The sequence below is a fragment of the Ursus arctos genome, unplaced genomic scaffold (genome assembly GCF_023065955.2).
Source record: "Ursus arctos isolate Adak ecotype North America unplaced genomic scaffold, UrsArc2.0 scaffold_36, whole genome shotgun sequence".
NCBI lineage: Eukaryota > Metazoa > Chordata > Mammalia > Carnivora > Ursidae > Ursus > Ursus arctos.
In genome coordinates, this window is record NW_026623050.1 from 17,663,473 (window position 1) to 17,680,862 (window position 17,390).

Below are 17,390 nucleotides of genomic sequence, written 5' to 3' on the forward strand. Positions count from 1 at the left end.
TTGTGTTCCCTCTCTCGCTGGCTGTCTCTATCTCTGTTGAATAAATAAATAAAATCTTTAAAAAAAAATAAAATAAATAAAAAATAAAAGTAAGTTGGAACACATTTCTATTCTAATACCTAGCAAACTAATACCTAGCTATCTTTCTCTATAAGTACATACTTTCGGTGGGGTTTGGTCATCAGAGCACAGATTTTGGAGCCAAAGATATATTCAAATCCTGTTCCTGTCAGTTTCTAGTGGGGTGATCTTAGGGAAGTTACTTGTATCTCTTAACCTCAATTTCCTCATCTGTAAAATGAAAATACTTACTTGCAGAATTATTGTAAGAATTAGAGTTGATATGTAAAGTACAGGCATTTAAAAAGGATGAGGATAATGATAGCAGCCAACATTTGCTGGGTACTTACTACATTCTGGGCACTATTCTAAGCAGTCTACATGGATTACTTTATATAACCCTCATGACAGTCCTATACGATAAAAAGTATCATTATCCCCATTTTAGAGATGAGAAAACTAGGGCACAGAAAAGATACATAACTTGCACACAGCCATATGATGGCAGATCTAGCATTTGAACCCAGGCCACCTGACGCGAGAATCAATGTCCTTCACTACTTTCCATAGCCTCAAATGGCAGCTACTGCTCCTGTCTCTGCTTAGACTGAACTCCAGCTTATATGACATGGAATCTACGAAAAGAAACAACATGAGGCTAGAAGTAATGCCTGAATAAGGGTACAGCTAGAACCTCAGGCGCCCTTAAGGATGTTCTCTGAGAAAAAGAGAAACTCTGAACAGGTCGTTTGCCAAAACAAGATATTCGAAGCCTTGGGCGGAAACTCCCCATTACCTTGAGTGACTCATATTCCAGTTCTGCACCTCTAATCTGTGGTCTTTCTTCTTCCTAGGGAAAATGTAAAGTTACAAATAAGTTATAAAGTTTATAGTATTTATAAAGTTATAAATAAGTAGTTATACTTTAATCACCATATTTTTACCCAGAATATTTCTTACTCTGCAGTAAACAGTGAGGAGAGTTCAGCCCTGACTAGGTGAACCAATGCTGCTTAGATAAAGCACTTGTGGGCTGAGTTTGCATTAAAGAAGAGCTTGCGGAGCTAGTCGCAGGCTCAGCGCTCAGTTAGCGCGGCCCTGGGGTAGCCGCACGTACCTTTGCCTTGCTGCGGAGCACCTGCTCCTCCTTGCGGTCCAGCTCATCCTGCATCACCTGCTTCTCCTGCTCTAGCTCTGTGACCCGCTTCTGGAGCTTGAGGAACAATGACATGTCCAGGGGCACCTTCTTCTCACTTGGCTCCTAAACCCCAGAAATCAAAAGATGGTCAAGATGATCCAGAATATGCACGAGCCAATGCAGAAATAATGAACAGGCCAAGAGAAAAACAGGCAAGCTTACAGAAGAAATAGAAACAAACGGCCAAAGAATGACATGTCCACCCTAGCTAATGAGTAGATATGCAAATTAAACAACAGCGAGGCACTACTTCTCCCCTGTCAGACTGGCAAAGACTGGAAAGATCAATAATGCCAAGTGGCAGTAGCAATACTGGTGGAAGTATAAGTAGGCCTTTTAAAAGGGCAAGTAAGCTGTATTTATTAAAATTTAAATATGAATACCTTTTAACCTAACAACATACGTTTAAGAATTATCCTACAAAAATTCTTACATAAGTACACAAGAATATATGGAAAAAGATGTTCATTGCAGCATTTTTATAATTGTAAAAAACTGAAAAAAAACCCAAATGTTACTCAATAGAAGAGTTACTTAAATTACAGTATAATCAAACTAAAATATTTTGTAGCTGTTAAAAAATGAAATAGATATACATGAATGGATAAATATGTCCTAGATAAAAGTATTAAGTGAAATACACAAGTTGCAAGGCATTATTTATATTCTGATCTTATTTTTGTTAAAAAATCAAATGCACGTGACTTTTTTTTTAAGATTTTATATTTTTACTTGAGAGAGCGCGCACAGTAGAGGGAGAGGGAGAAGCAGGCTCCCCACTGAGCAGGGAGTCTGACAGGGGGCTTGATCCCAGGACTCTGGGATCATGACCTGAGCTGAAGGCAGACACTTAAGGACTAAGCCACCCATGTGCCCCTGCACGTGACTTTTAAATATACCTAGCACAAGCCATACAAAAATCTAGAAGGCCATCAGTGGTAATCTTGGAGAACGGGAGGTACTATGGGAAAGTTTCATTTTCTACTTTACACATTTCTATATTTGAATTGTTTACAATGAGCATGGACTACTTTTCTATTCAGGAAAAATGATTTTTGAAATGGCAAAGTGCCAGCATAAATATATTGAGATTAGACAGAGAAAACTGGAAAACTAAAACATATATAGCCCTTAATAAAGAGAAAGATAACTTAGTAGCATCTGAAAAGTATGTCAATTGGTTCTAGAACAGAATCACAGTGAGAGCTACTAGTGTAAGAAAAGATACACTAATTAAAGCTGAACAAAGGGAAAGAATAAACACCATCATGGAAGTTGTGAGCGTGCCATAAGTGTTCTCCCTTGTTTACTTCAGGTTTGAACTTTTATTGAGGTAAGAGAAAGAATTGTGTCATTAGATTTAATGGAGACAATAAAGACTCTCTTTGTCTCTTTTTGTTAGGAAGAGAGAGAACAGTAACAATAATTAAATGGTCAAAGTATAATTCTTTTTTTTTTTTAAGATTTTTATTTATTTCTCAGAAAGAGAGAGAGTGAGAGCACAAACGGGGGAGCCTGAGGCAGAGGGAGAAGCAGGTTCCCCGTTGAGCAAGGAGCAGGATGTGGAACTCGATCCCGGGACCCTGGGGTCATGACCTGAGCTGAAGGCAGCCAGCCGCTTAACTGACTGAGCCACCCAGGTGTCCCAGTCAAAGTATAATTCTTAACTGATTAGTGTGTCTTATATTTCAAATTGTCAACTTTTTAAAAGACTTTTTTCCAGATATAAAAGCAAAATAAGTTTTTTTTTTTTTTTAAGAGAGAGGGAGGAGAACGGGCAGAGGGAGAGGGAGAGGGAGAGAGAGAATCTTAAGCAGGCTCCATACCCAACGTGGAACCCAACGTGGAGCTTGATCTCACAACCCTCATATTATGACCTGAGCTGAAATCAAGAGTTAGACACTTAACTGGCTGAGCCACCCAAGCGCCCCCAAAATAAACTTTTATAGAAAGTTTAGGAAATAATACAAAGAAGAAAAATAAAGCCATAATCCCATCTCCAGAAAAAACCTACAATTTTTGTCCACTCTTTTTTCTATAGATTTAAGTAATTGGAATATTTTCATCATAATTCTGTATTGTCTTTTAAATTTAGCATTGTATCACAAATGTTTTCTAAATTTAGGATGTATTTGAAACCATAATTTTAATAGTTATACTGACATGTGTATCATCATTTGCTTAGCTATTACCGTAGTGATGGACATTGAAGTTGTTTCTAACTTTTTGCTATTGAAATATACTAAAATAAATATCTTACTACATAAATATCTAAATATTGATATTTTTAAGTCTGTTAAATTAGTTTACACTCATCGGGCAACCACCACCCTGACTGCTACCACAATGACTGTCATCATTTTTTTTAAATGGCTTCATTGGCAGACCAAAAGTATATTTAATTGTAGTTTTAATTTACATTTCTTTGCCTTTTGTTGAGGTTGAATTCTTTTTATGTTTATTAGCTGTCTTTAGTCTTTTTTTGAATTGTTAGGAGTGCCGAATTCAGTGTTACTCCAGTTCTAAAACAACATCTAAGACGAATCAATTAAACCAAGAAGTGGGGCAATTATCTGTAGGCTATCGGGGTCATTTACCCACAAACTAGTTAGACCGGGACTTTTTCTTACTGTCCACTCTTGTAATGTTCAACAGAAAGAAAAAGTTTAGGTATATGATGTTTGTCTGTCCTGACTGAGCAGAACAGACATGATATCCTGCCTGAACGTGAAATTACCGTAGATTTTCACTCATATAAAAACTCATTTCTACACATCCCACAAATACTTGTATTTTAGTTTATTTACAACATAAACATTTTATTCATGTGTTTTTAATGTTTGTTCATTTATTAATGATGTATGTGTCTCTGAAAATTTTAATTACTTAATCTTTTTTTACTCTATAATAGAAGACTTCACCTCCCAACGTCATTCATTGTACATAAAATGTCATCACTTGGGAATCATCCTTATCAATCCTGAATGGGCATTTTTGTTTAAAAGGAATCTTCTCATTAAAATGGGATGGGGTAGGGTGCTCGGGTGGCTCAGTCAGTTAAGTGTCCAACTCTTGATTTTGGCTTAGACCATGATCGTAGGGTCGTGAGATCATGCCAGGGTGTTGGGCTCCATGCTGGGTGTGGAGCCTGCTTCTGATTCTCTCTCCCCCTCTCCCTCTGCCCCCCACCCTGCCTGGGCTGGTGCCCACTTATTCTCTCACTTTAAAAAAAAATTAATTTAAAAATGGGATGGGGTAACTCTTTAGATATTAGCAAATACTACATAAAGAATGAGTTGACTGCTAGATAAAAACAAAATTCTATAGACAGGAGTATTAAAATAGGAAGTGAAAGAATACAAAAAAATAACATCTGACAACTACAAAATTGCTTGAGACATAAGGACTGGTAATTATTTAAGAGTGCTCCACATGGTGTCCATTCTTACCCCTAATGACATATCTAGTCAGAGAGATACCATCTGTCTTCTCTGTGCCACACGAGCAAAAAGGAAGATTGGGCTATCTGGCTCAGAGAAGTTTCTGGGGTTTTGCTTTGCTTTCCTTCCCTAGAAGGTACGTTATCAATCAGGGCTTTTCTCAGAGAGTGAAGCTTTGAAACAGACCTAAAAAATCATGGTCTCTCATCTGAGGAAAATCCAGGAGACAAGAGAATTTACTCACAAAATTACCAGCCTCCATCTGCAATCATTCTGGAATTCCTGCTAACAACAGCTGAGAAGGTTGTAGTGACCCTTGCCCTGGGTTTGACGGGTGTGAGGAAGCTCAAGGGCGGAAGCAGAGCTGGGATAATGAGTCGATGGCTACTGAGAGAGGTGCATGACAGAGCAGGGAGAAGCAAAGGTTCCCAAAGAATGCAACTCCAGACCATGAAGATGCTTTGGGCGTGGGAAGGCTGTGCTGCAGGTGGAGCTGGCAGGTGAGTTCTCCAGAGGGAAACAGCCATGCAGGTGCCAGGCTGACTTGTGAACAACAAATCACAGGTCTGGCAAAGCTAGAAAGACATCAATTCTTTTTTACATCCAATTTTGCTATCATTGCATGACTGAGGTTGGAATTCTGTGTTCCAAAACAGTCTGAAAAACTCCCATTTTAAATTTTAAAAAATCAATTCATAACCAAGAGGGGGCCTGTTATCTTCCTGGCACCAGATTCTGAAGGAGCTACTTGGGAATACTAGAGTACTAAGTGCTCCTTTACTTCGTTAGGGGCAATTTGTAAACCTGGCCATTACAGAAGCAGGTGCAGGGAGAAAAACAAACCTGGAAGTCAGAAGTAATCAGGAGTGCAAATTCACAGCCAGTCTTAGTCTGATACTTCTCTTCCACCCAACTTCCCTTCCGATAAGCAATTTCTCTTTTTCTATTACCAATTTTACAGATTTCTATCTTTCTGATCCTGACCACACCCAATCAGAATTGTAGGACAGTCACTGGAAATCTGTTTATTAGAGCAAAAACATGGATTTATTGAACACTTATTATGTATCAAACACTGTTACAAGTGCTTTATAAGAATTATCTCAGTCTTCAAAACATCACTCTAAAGTAAGATAATAATCATAGCATATCACTTCACAGATGAGGAAACTGAGGCATGGAGAGACTGAGGCTCAGGTTTTGGACTTAGTTCCAAGGAGGAGAGTTACTGTAGTCTGTCCAATGGTTAAGAAAACCCTTCTAACCAGAGCCAGCCACATTTCAGATGCATGCACTTAGTCACAAGGAACAAGATGACTAGTTTAGTGAAAAGCCTTGCTCAATATTGAGAGATTTCCAGGTGCATGACCTATTGCTGATGGTCAGTGCATGTGAAGGACAATACACAATACTCCAGATCTGTCTGTGACTTCTGGAGCACAGGTCAGACTTCATTATTTAAAAGAGATGAGCAATATACTAAATCCCACTCTAAATTAACTTTTTATTTTTTAAGTAGTTTCCGGGCCCAGCGTGGAGCCTAACGCGGGGTTTGAACTCACAATCCTGAGATCAAGACCTGAACAGAGATCAAGAATTGGATGCTTAGCCAACTAACCCACCCAGGTGCCCCTAAACTAACTCTTAATTTGAGAAAAATTCAGCAGAAATATGGGTGAGAATTAGAAACAAAAGTTAACTCTCCCCTCAAATCTAAGAATTTGGACAAAACTTGAAAAGTGTAGAGATGCCAACAAATACTGTTACTAGTAAAAATTAGGTAAAGCACAGAAGAGTTTTTGAGGTTAAAAATGTAATGTCCTCAGTCAAAACTATCAATAAGAAGCCTCTTTGTCCTGAGTTTAATACAAAATAATTTGCTGCAAACACACCCTCCTACTCCTGGGTTTCCCCTCCCTTGCAGGAGCTGCTCAAGTCGTATTACACTGAAGCCAGCAGTGTGGAAACATACTTCCCTTGGACTGCTGGGAGTGAGTAGTCCCATGAAGACCAACTGGATGCAATCCTAAAACTGTGATATCCACTAGAGATTCCGAGGCTGTAATTTTGAAATCTTCAAAGTCTAACTTCGTGGTAGACTCCAGAGATGGCTACTAATGACTGCTCCCGAAACAAACGAGAGATGAAGTCCACTCCCTTTCCCCTGCGTCTAAGCTGTCCTTGTAATTTGCTATGACGTAGAATGCGGCAGAACTGACACTGTGCTGGTACTGGGCCTGGCCCCAGAAGCCCTGGCATCTTTTATTCTTACACTCTCAGAACGCATTCACCATGCCACTGAACAGAGAAGTCGCTTGGAGATGCCCCAGGTCTTCTTCCTTGGGCTGGGAGGCAGGGAGGTGCTAAGACCAACCCCATGTGCAGCAGAAGAACCGCCCAGTCAAAATTCGAAGAGTTGTGAACATGAATAAATTGCTGTGGTTTGAAACCACTGAAGTTTGGGGTGGTTTGTTACATAGCAGCCAAAAACCCGGAACAACCTCTCTCCTGCTATACAGTGGCCGTGCTGCTCCATCAATGGTCTGCAGGCTAATGTTAGCTACAGAGAGGACAGACTGGAGGACTGCAGGGTAAAATGCGGATGGGAGGAATTAGAGTAGGCGGCTCTGAGCCGACCAGCCTCAGTTAGAATACCGGCTCAGCCACCTACACGCGGTGACCTTGGATAAGTTAACTTAGGGTTCTTGTATGTACGATTCCAACTATATAACATTTTCGCTTAAAACGAACAGAATGAGATGATAGAAACTTTTCATTCCTCAGTAAAACTAAGACAAGAAAGGAAAGAATCATTCAGTTTTCTTCAGCTGTTCTGCCAGAAGCAGTCTATTTCTGACTTGGCCATTTTCTCAGAATATGATACAGAAATAGAAGAGTTGTGCCTGAATTACGTGTTAGTGAAACTAATATCGTATTTGAAAAGAAGATCTGAGAATTGGTTTGGGACCATCTAACTTAAGGTCCCTGTACTCTTGGAGTCACAGTCATGTGCATTTGATTTCAGACCATATAACACAAACCCTAAGGCAGATTTATATGCTATTTTTCTTGCATTTTTGTGGACAAAAATTACATTGGTAAAAACTGTCATCAAACAAAGGCAGCAGTTTTGCTACATTCTTGGGCATTGGCTATTTACAATATTCAAGGACAAAAGGCTTACTATTAAAACAATTTACCTCAGTCTGAAATAAATTCATGACAGGCTATATTTTTTTATAATAGAGTATGTTAAAAAAAAGGGAATTACAAAAGGGAAAATCTGGTCATCAAAATTACATTTAAAATTAAAATGTCTATTGACCAAAAACATCTATAATAAGTATGCATGTACATATAAGAAAATATAGGTAATAATTAATAAGCTAATTAAGCACCCATTGGTCATTCATGAAATATAAAGAGTTTGAAAAAACTGTTACATTTATGGGCAAATGAGGTCTGCTCCACAATGGAAATGTTCTCTGTTAATAATAGCATGGTCACACCCTACTTGTAGGGATAGGTATCTAAAACGTACCTCTGTCCTCAACGGCATATCTTCAGTTTCTGCAATTTCAGAGCTAAAGGTGTATTCAGACTCATTACTGCTGTGGGTGGAGTCTGTTCTCTTGTGTCCAGGCTTAGGCACATTCTGGAAGGCAGATAAACCAAATATGATTAACACAATATAATTAAACCAGTTATAGTTAAGATAGCATCTACCTTAACTTGGGTCTAACCCCCACTCACTAACTTGCTGTTATCATGCCCAAACAGTCTGTTCCTTGTTGTCCTTAACAAACCCTCACGAAAGTCTCACTTTCTGAGCTCCTCAAAGAAAGAGAAAGATGCACCAGCAGGACATGACAATAATAGTCACAATACCAAATGCCCAAACCAAAATCATCTGTGATTATTAGCAGAGTCCCCTTTGGGGTTTTTTTCTTTTCTTTAAGATTTTATTTATTTGAGAGAGAGAGATGGAGATAGAGAGAGCATCAGCAGGCAAAGGGGCAGAGGGAGAGGGACAGGCAGACTACTCGCTGAGCAGGGAGCCCAACGTGGGGCTCAATCCCAGGACTCTGAGATCATGACCTGAGCCCAAGTCAGATGTTTAACTGACTGAGTCACCCCGGCACTCCCGCTTCGGGTTTTTGAAGTTGTGAGTGGCCTGTCACACTGGGTGTAGTGTAGGTATAATGCCTCAGCAACCAAACATTGACTTCAGTGTTGCAATGAAATGAAACTTGGTAAAAAGTTCATGAGATATGTTTAATGACAGCATCATCATTTTACTGCACTGTATTTGAGCATAAATGGAAAAAAAGAGAGGGGTTCTACATAGGTGACTATAATTTCTGTCACTTTTGTGCATGAAGTTGAATCTCTGGAGTCAGCAGTGGGATGGATGAGCCCTTCAGGAGAGGTAAGAAAGCTGCTCCAAGAACCCTCTGACGTCCTGGGGTTATTTGTTCAGCGAGTCCAGGTGACATTTCTATGACAATGTGGTACTTACGAAATTAGCATTCAGAAAGGTTATGGAAAACAGAGAAGTTAAACAATTGCAGCCTGTTCCTTTCTGTAGGAGAAGGGGTTAGAGAATGACTTGAAGAAAGAAGGAATAAAAAGCCTGGCTTTTGTGCCCCTCACTCCTAGGGTGCCCCCCTGAAGAAGAGGTGGAAAGATTCAGTGGCCTGAATCTCACAGGGTTACTGGCTCTGGGAGCTTCAGAAAGACTTCTGGAAGCTTTTCTGATCTGTCCAATTTCCTTTACCCCTTGCCCCAGCTTCAGGAAGAGCTAGAAGTCACAAGAGCTTCTCTGCCTCTTTCTCTCCCAAATCCAGGCCTACAGAGAGCAGACCCTTCCATATGACCAAAGGAAAGCCAGCATCCAGGGGCAGTTGAAAGTCTCCCAGGCCACCCCAACCTGTACTCCAGTGCATAAGGAAGACTCAAGAACACCAGAACTTCTGACACTATCTAGCAGCTAGGGTACCCACTAAAAGGAAGAATCACCCCACATAAAGTCAAAGGCACTCAGATTTACTGTTTATGTACACAGCAACCTCACGTAAAGTTCCTAGCCCCAGCCAACAGTTGTATGGGAAGGTGTTTATTAATAAATTGGTCATAATATTAAGAGAAACAGGTAAGTCCATAGAAATACCTGGACAAAGTTTTTCTAATAAGCTTATTAAAGATGATATAAAGATATAAAGATGATATAAAGATATAAAGAATATAAAGACCTCTATTTTCCCTCATGTATGTGTTACTAAACAACAAATACCTTAAGGTATGAATAGAAGCAACACTGTGTATTTGCTATTTAATGTAACTTTCGGATACAGGGCAGCGGTTAAATGCTCTGGGGTCTGAAGTAAGAGAGAGCTGGGTAGGAATTCCAGGTCTGCTACTTACTTGTCCCTTGCCCAACTTCTCCAAACCTCATTTTCATCATTGGGTAAAGGTGAATAAAATATTATTTACCTAAGAGGGTTTATGTGAGGATTAAATAAGATAGGGCAAGTAAAGAGTTAGCCTAGTGCTTGGCATATGACAAGGATTCAGTTAATGTGCATGGATGTTGCCATCATCATTAGGGTCCAGCAGTAATGTAACAACTCCCCTGTGCATGGCTTTCTGTTCCCCAAGTTGTTAACCCATATGCTGTTCCATTACAAGGACAAACATCCTACTTGATTATCAAGTGCTCCTTCAAGATCTGTATCTCGGACCTCCTCTTTTAATCTGTCACGTCTCCAATAATTCCTTCTTTCCTTGAATCTGTTTTACTCCCTTTGTCAAGGTTAAGGACCCCACTGTTGACATGCTGGACTCCCTCCTTACTTGGGATGAATCTTCAAACACTTCACAAGCCTGCATTCCATTGCCTCATTATCCTTCCACTGTCTGCTTGAATTTCCTTGGCCCTGGATTTAAGTGTTTTCTTCCTTGCCTCTGAGACTTAACAACTGAATGTTCCTGGAGAAAAATCCTACAACACTTATTGGTACCAGGGCCAACAAATCTAGACCGTGGTAATCAACGGCATGAACTCTGATCCACGTATTACATAGATTACCAGAACTCCTGAGGCATCTATCGATTGCCCCCCCCAAAGTTCTATTTACCACAAAATGCTTCCTACGCATTGTGCAGTGAGAGCTCCATCTGTAGAACAGTGTCAATGAAATATTAGCCAAGGACCCATCTGTCAGGTGTGAAGTTTCTACCTAAACATTAAAATAAGATATTGCTATTATTTAATTAATCCTAAATTATAAAGTCCATTTTTTTATTCTCTACAATTCTTGGCAAACGTTTTCTGCGAAGACTGCAATCTTGACTGTGTCTGGAGCTAGGAAAGGAGACCTAATGAAGAGCTGAGTAAGAAGCGAGCAGACGCTGATCTTCTTTCCTCTGCTATCTTCTTTTTCCCTCCCTCTAACCATTTTGTTAACCAAGAGGAATGACAAGGAGTCACAGGCATACAGTGGAGAGGATTATAGTCTGAGAAATCAGAAATCAAGCAGCTGAACTGCTCCTGGAACTTGATTACATCTTTTTTCCACAACACTGCTGGGAACAGAATGGCTAAGCAGGCAGAGACTTGCCCAGTGGGAAGGAACAGCCCTGCTAAGCTGCTGGAGGATGGCCATTATTGTTGGAGGGTCTTTTCTAGACATGGCTACCTCTCTAAGGAGGAGACCCATTAACGTCACAGGTATTTCCGGGAATGTGCTCAGAAAGTGATGTATACGTGGCATGTGCTTCTCTCATTTTATTTTTTGAGATTCACAAGGCATGCAGTATTAAAGAATCCAAGAAATTCTACAGGAAAAAAAATCTGTTTACCTCTGTTTCAACTAGTGATTCCCACATTTCTATGACCCCAATCATTTCTTTTCCAATGCCACTTCTTAATATGCCAAATAACTAGTGGCTCTCGAAATACCTTGTGGGACATGAAGCTTAGCTCCAACCATAACCAAAGCATAGATTCACCACAAATGTTGGCACAGTTATCCAGTAAATAGATTTAAAATACACCGAAGAAACGAACTCTGGGGAACAGGATATTCAAAGACAGAGGAAAAGGACTCTAAAGAAAGCTAAGAATGGGAGAATGTGAAGGAGGAAAGATTTCAACAAGCCCAAGTGTAGCAGGGAGATCAAGGAAGACAAGACTTAATGATTTGTCCTTCTGGTTTGTCAATAAGGGTAATGGTGACCTACTCCTACTTCTAATTTTACTTTGTCACATACAAATCAGAATAGAGTAGCAAGGTTTGAAATAACAGTCCAACTCTGGCATTTAAAGTAGCTTTTTAACCTCTTTGAGACCAGGTTTTCTCTCTTCCAGGTGACAAATTTATTTCATTTCTTTTGTGTTATATAATCTCCTTTATTTTGACTTTTAAAATGTCACATTTTAAAAAATGTTGTCAAAGGATCCAGATAGAAGCAAAATTTGAAGCAAATATTCTACACCACAGATATCAAATTATCTTGTTTCTTATAGGAGATATTTCAGAGCATTTCTGCCATCGGTACCATTAGGTTACCCTCAAGGCTGATACTTACAGGGAACAAGAGAGCTAGGGAACTCTTTGTTTCCTGACAGTAGGATAAGTAGAACAGAGAGGCTGTGTAGAACTATTAAAAGTACAAGAGGTATGTTGGTAGCTATAGAAGAGTTCTTGAAATAGATAAGATAATTTGTTACAAATAGAGACTGAATGTTCTTTTTGTAGGAATATATTTTTAAATCATAACAAAAATCAGCAGAGGAAATACTCAATTATATAAATATTTGCTTTATATGCAAATTTCACAGGTCGATACATATGACAAAGTCTATAGCCCCGTCTTTAAAGTGTTTGACTTTACAAGGTATTCATGAATGAAGTTATATGATTTGTGGGATCTGCTTTACAACAACCCAAACCACTGGATGGGATGGGAAGGAGGGATAGAGTAGGGGTAAAAATGTGTTGCCCATTTTGAAATTGGGTCATGACTACCTGAAGTACATGGGTTCACTCCACTCTTCTATCCGCTGTGGTATGTGCTGAAATGTTTTCTAAAAAAGCAAGTGTTTGGGGGCGCCTGGGTGGCACAGCGGTTAAGCGTCTGCCTTCGGCTCAGGGCGTGATCCTGGCGTTATGGGATCGAGCCCCACATCAGGCTCCTCTGCTAGAAGGCTGCTTCTTCCTCTCCCACTCCCCCTGCTTGTGTTCCCTCTCTCACTGGCTATCTCTGTCGAATAAATAAATAAAATCTTTTAAAAAAAAAAAAAAAAGCAAGTGTTTGACTCACCACCATTAGAGTCATCTCCTCCTTGAGGTCATCATATCGCTCTTCTAAGCGACTGAACTCATTCAGAAGGTTCTGGTATCTCAGCCTTTCATCATTAAGATCAAGTTCCAGTTGTTTTGTTTCTTCTACTAACTTCTTCTCCATAGTCTCTGAAAGAAAGAAGAGGGGAAAGCATAACAAAGGTGGCTCGACAGAACTCAAGAGTACAAACGTACACTGACTTCCAGCTTCTCTGCAAAGGGTTTACTTGTAGCACCATGAACTATGAAGAGTATCTTAGGGAATGTAGGGGCAGAGCAAATATCATGCCAAAAATATAGTTTGTGAATAACAACAGTCACCTACTGAGTTCTTCCACCTACTATGGATTCAGTGCCACTAGTTCATTCACTGGTTATAGCACATCCTTGATAGACTTCTACTAGTCATTGTTTAATAACTAAAGTATTTCTTATTCCAATATTCTGTTTCAGGCTATTATAAAATTCTTTTGTCCAAATTAGAGACTCCTCAAATCTCTGAGGGGGTGGCGACTTCTCAGGGAACCGAGCTGTCCTATGTCCTATGTCAACTCTCCGCTCACCTCAGTCCCCAGGCTGAGATCTGACAGTATTTCCAGCATGTTGAACCCTCCACAGTCCTATTACTCCCCCATTTCTAACCAGATAAGACCCCCTGCCTGGTCATCTGCGTTGTTACTTTCTTGTGTGCTGCCCTGACCTTTCCATTCACCACCCCACTCTGCTGTCTCTGTTGCCAGCAGCTCGCACTTGCCTGGGACGTCATCTGGAGATGGGGATGAGCCCCTGACTGCAGACAAAGCGAAGTAAAAAGCCTCAGATCTCAGCTGTATGTTTTACCTAAATGAGCCAACCAGTCACATTTATAAATATTAAGCTTCCTAATATTTATATGGCCCATTTTATTCTCATATTTCATGGCTAAATCTTAACCTGCCCTGCCTGATTCAAATGCGTCACCATTTCTTTCCCCAGCAGCTCCATAACGGCGAGGGCTGCCAGTGTCTTGTCACTACTGCTTCCCTGGTGCCCACCACAGTGTTTCCCTAATGTAGGGCTTTAATAATGTGTGAATGAAAGAATGAAAGAATTTCCTCTCCCTATAACATTCTGTAAATTGCATTTTATTCTCACCAATTTGCAGAAGTTGCATAAGGCTACCAAGAAATTTTCCCTAGGCAAATCCAACGTTAGTTCTTTGTTCTTCTTATCCAATTTCAAGTATTCTAATCATTCTGGATCCTTCCATGTCTTCAGTAACTGTTTCTAATATTCCCTATCAATTTTTTTTCTAGTTTCTTTTCTTCACCTTATCCTTTACTTGTGGTCATCCTATAAGGCTTAATTCCAGATTTCTTCTCTTGCCTTCACATTATTCCCTTTAATTGGGAGGGAGGAGGTAGTGGGGGAAAAGCACAAAGGGTTCTCTTATCATCATAGCTTTAATGGGAACCTTAAGGCCTGTTTCTTCCTGTCTCTAATCTTTAATTTCAATTTGTTTTCAGGAGATCTCTTTTTGGAGGGCTTAGCTGACATTCAAAATTTAACACTCTAACAACTGATCTCGTTAATTTTACTCATAAATAGGTACTTTTGTCCCTCAATTCCTCATCAGTAACAATACACCATTATTGTGGTACTACCTCATCTCAAAACTTTAGAAAATTGTTATTCCTTTTTTGAATACCACAACAAAAAGGATAACATCCTGGCGATTTTTTCATATACTATATCCTCACTCCAATCCATTTCTCTCTCTGTGTCCCCACCACCCATTACTATACCTTCGATCTGTATCTTCTTAGCCCACATTTATATATATGTAGGTTCCTTGTAAATTATCATCATTCTTACCTATCTCACAAATAGCTAACAGAATAAATGTTCACATCTAGTTAGTTCTCTATTCAAAAAATTAGAGTTGCCTTTTTTTTAAGGTGGAAAAGAGTAATTGATTTTGGGAGAATAATATCCATTGGTTTAGCAAAAAATAAATACATGTAGACACATATACATATTAGCTCACAATTTCTTCCTAATTCAATAGAATCCCATAAGTCAAAACTAAGAAATCATACATGCAGAACAAAATTAATTTTTTAAAAATAACATAGGATATTGACTATACATGAATTCACATTTGTGCATAGAAAGACCAGATTTACAAGTTCACCAACTAAATCAAAATATTTACAGTGCTCGCCTCTTAGAACATCATAAATTTACTGATGACAATCTCAACTTTTAAAAACATTTCAGTTCTAAGCAAAGTTGTAACATATAAATCTTTGATCTCAGGTTGGCTGGTGTACGGTAGGTTATACCCACGTGAGCCCTACCTGTCATCTCCTTAGCCTGCTCCACGATAAGATGATTGAGGGCCTCTTTTTCCTGCTTCAGCAAAGTATTTTCTTCCTTCAGATTTGATACCAGCTATAAAATAAAACAATCAACTCAGATGGCTGCAGTAGACAGAGGACGCCCCGTACTGAATAGAAAGACCACACCACAGGCCCTCTTTACCTCCGCATCTCTGAGCCTCATTTCTTTGCCTGGGTCCACCTAGTCTTTTTTTGAACTTGGTCAAGCATTACCCCCTCCAGAAAGCCTTCCTGGAAACTCCCTCCAATTAGGTGTCTCTCCTACAGACCCTGTATGTGCCTCGTTGTAGCCCTTATAAATGATTTACTTTTACTTCCCTAATAGACTAGCAATTCCTGGAGGATGGACATAATTGCTGTTGTTTTACTTTGTACCTTGAGCATTTAGCAACTGCTTGGCACCCTAGTAAGCAGTGGCTCTTGAAGGAATAAAAATACCTTCTCGCCTCAACAGCCTAACACAAAGCTTATGTGTCCTCATGATTCAGGTATTAAGAGAGATTAAGGAGGTTAAGAAAGATATGAAGGGCTTTTTGGTTCTGGAATTCACTGGATTCCTTCTGAAGCTCCCTGCTGTCTGTCTCGAGAAAGAGAATTTTCCTTTTATCTCCTCTTAAGAGTTTCACAAGGTTGCAAACTAGTCCTTTTATTCCATGTTTAAGCATTGACCTTACGACAGCGTGAAAGTACTAAATGCCACAAAACTGTACACTTAAAAATGGTTAAAATGATAAATTTTATGTCATGTATATGTATATATTGCCCCAACACACACACACACACACACACACACACACACACACACACCACATCGACCTTTCGGTTTCTAGTTCCCAGTTGGATGAGGATTCCCAGGAAGCAAAAATCAAAACCAAAGGTTAACTTCGCAAAGTTTATAGTTTACTTAGTTCATCTTTGAAATACATGTATGCTCGTGATGAGTGAAATTTGAATTTCTTTCTCTAAGCATAAATTCAAGGAACTCTTAATAGCTTGCTTTTTTCCCCTTCCTGCTTTTCCTTCCTTCCTCCCTCCCTCCCTTTTTTCCTTTTTAAAGTAAGCTCTATGCCTAATGTGGGGCCCAAATTATGACCCCAAGATCAAGAGTCACATGTTAAAGCAATAGCTTTAATAATAAAGAGAACTTTTCAGGAGTTCAGAGACAGCAAAAGAGGGCTCTGTGACTAAGGATCCCTGAAGACCAGGGAACTTAGACAGGAAGACTGTGCACGGCAGAAGTCAGTCCAGAAGGTATCCTTTCTGATGGCCCAGTCTCTTCCCTCCATACTGACACGGCTTTAATAGCTGCTCTCAGTAGAAAGGCCAGAATTCCTTACGTGCTCTTCAAAGAAGTTGCTCTCAATCAGGGGTGTGCAACCAATAAAGTGGGTGCTTTTTCAAAATACACGTGCCTAACCCATACTCCTAGAGCGTGGGCAGGTATTTTTATTAAAACTCTCCAGTAGAGTCTGATACACACTCCTGGTTACAAACCACAGTTCTAGTGTATCTTCTAGGCTCCCTGATCAGATTGACTGGGAAGGTAGCTTTTCTGACCATAAAGCTGGCTGTCACAGTGAAAGTTTTTCATTCGTCCTAATTACTGTATTCTACTCAAAAGAATTAATGGAAATGCCTATAGCTGTCCCTGAGAAAAGCAAAAGACAATGAGGAAAAAAAAAAAGAAAGAAAGAAAGGAAAAATCTGAATCTGTTCATGTGTGCTATTCTCCCAGACTAGAAAGGTAGGAACTTGACTATGAAGAAGAAAAGAGAATACTCCTACCAAACTTAAATACTCTGTGGATTCAGAGGAATCTGAAAAGCTTCTGCGGACTCAAGAAATGAAAAAAAGAGTCCTTCAGCCTCAAGAGTAGCCCTTTGAATTCCCACCTGAATTCTGATAGACTGAGCTTACCATGCCAACATAATATTAATGGAATTGCTGTTTCTGTATACAGAGCCCA

The 17,390-nt window shown here is 39.6% G+C and overlaps 1 protein-coding gene across 6 annotated transcripts in view; it reads right to left on the reverse strand.

The window, feature by feature from the left end:
• Positions 1-17,390, reverse strand: part of MYO5A (myosin VA) — a 184,911-nt gene that overhangs the window by 41,335 nt on the left and 126,186 nt on the right. For all 6 annotated transcript variants that reach the window (XM_057306340.1, XM_057306339.1, XM_026518505.4 and 3 more), the window contains 5 exons: positions 15,383-15,476; positions 13,024-13,172; positions 8,240-8,353; positions 1,178-1,321; positions 857-910 (listed from right to left, as the gene is read on the reverse strand). In XM_057306340.1, coding sequence (XP_057162323.1) covers positions 857-910; positions 1,178-1,321; positions 8,240-8,353; positions 13,024-13,172; positions 15,383-15,476 — 555 coding nt within the window. The remainder of the gene's footprint in view (positions 1-856; positions 911-1,177; positions 1,322-8,239; positions 8,354-13,023; positions 13,173-15,382; positions 15,477-17,390) is intronic.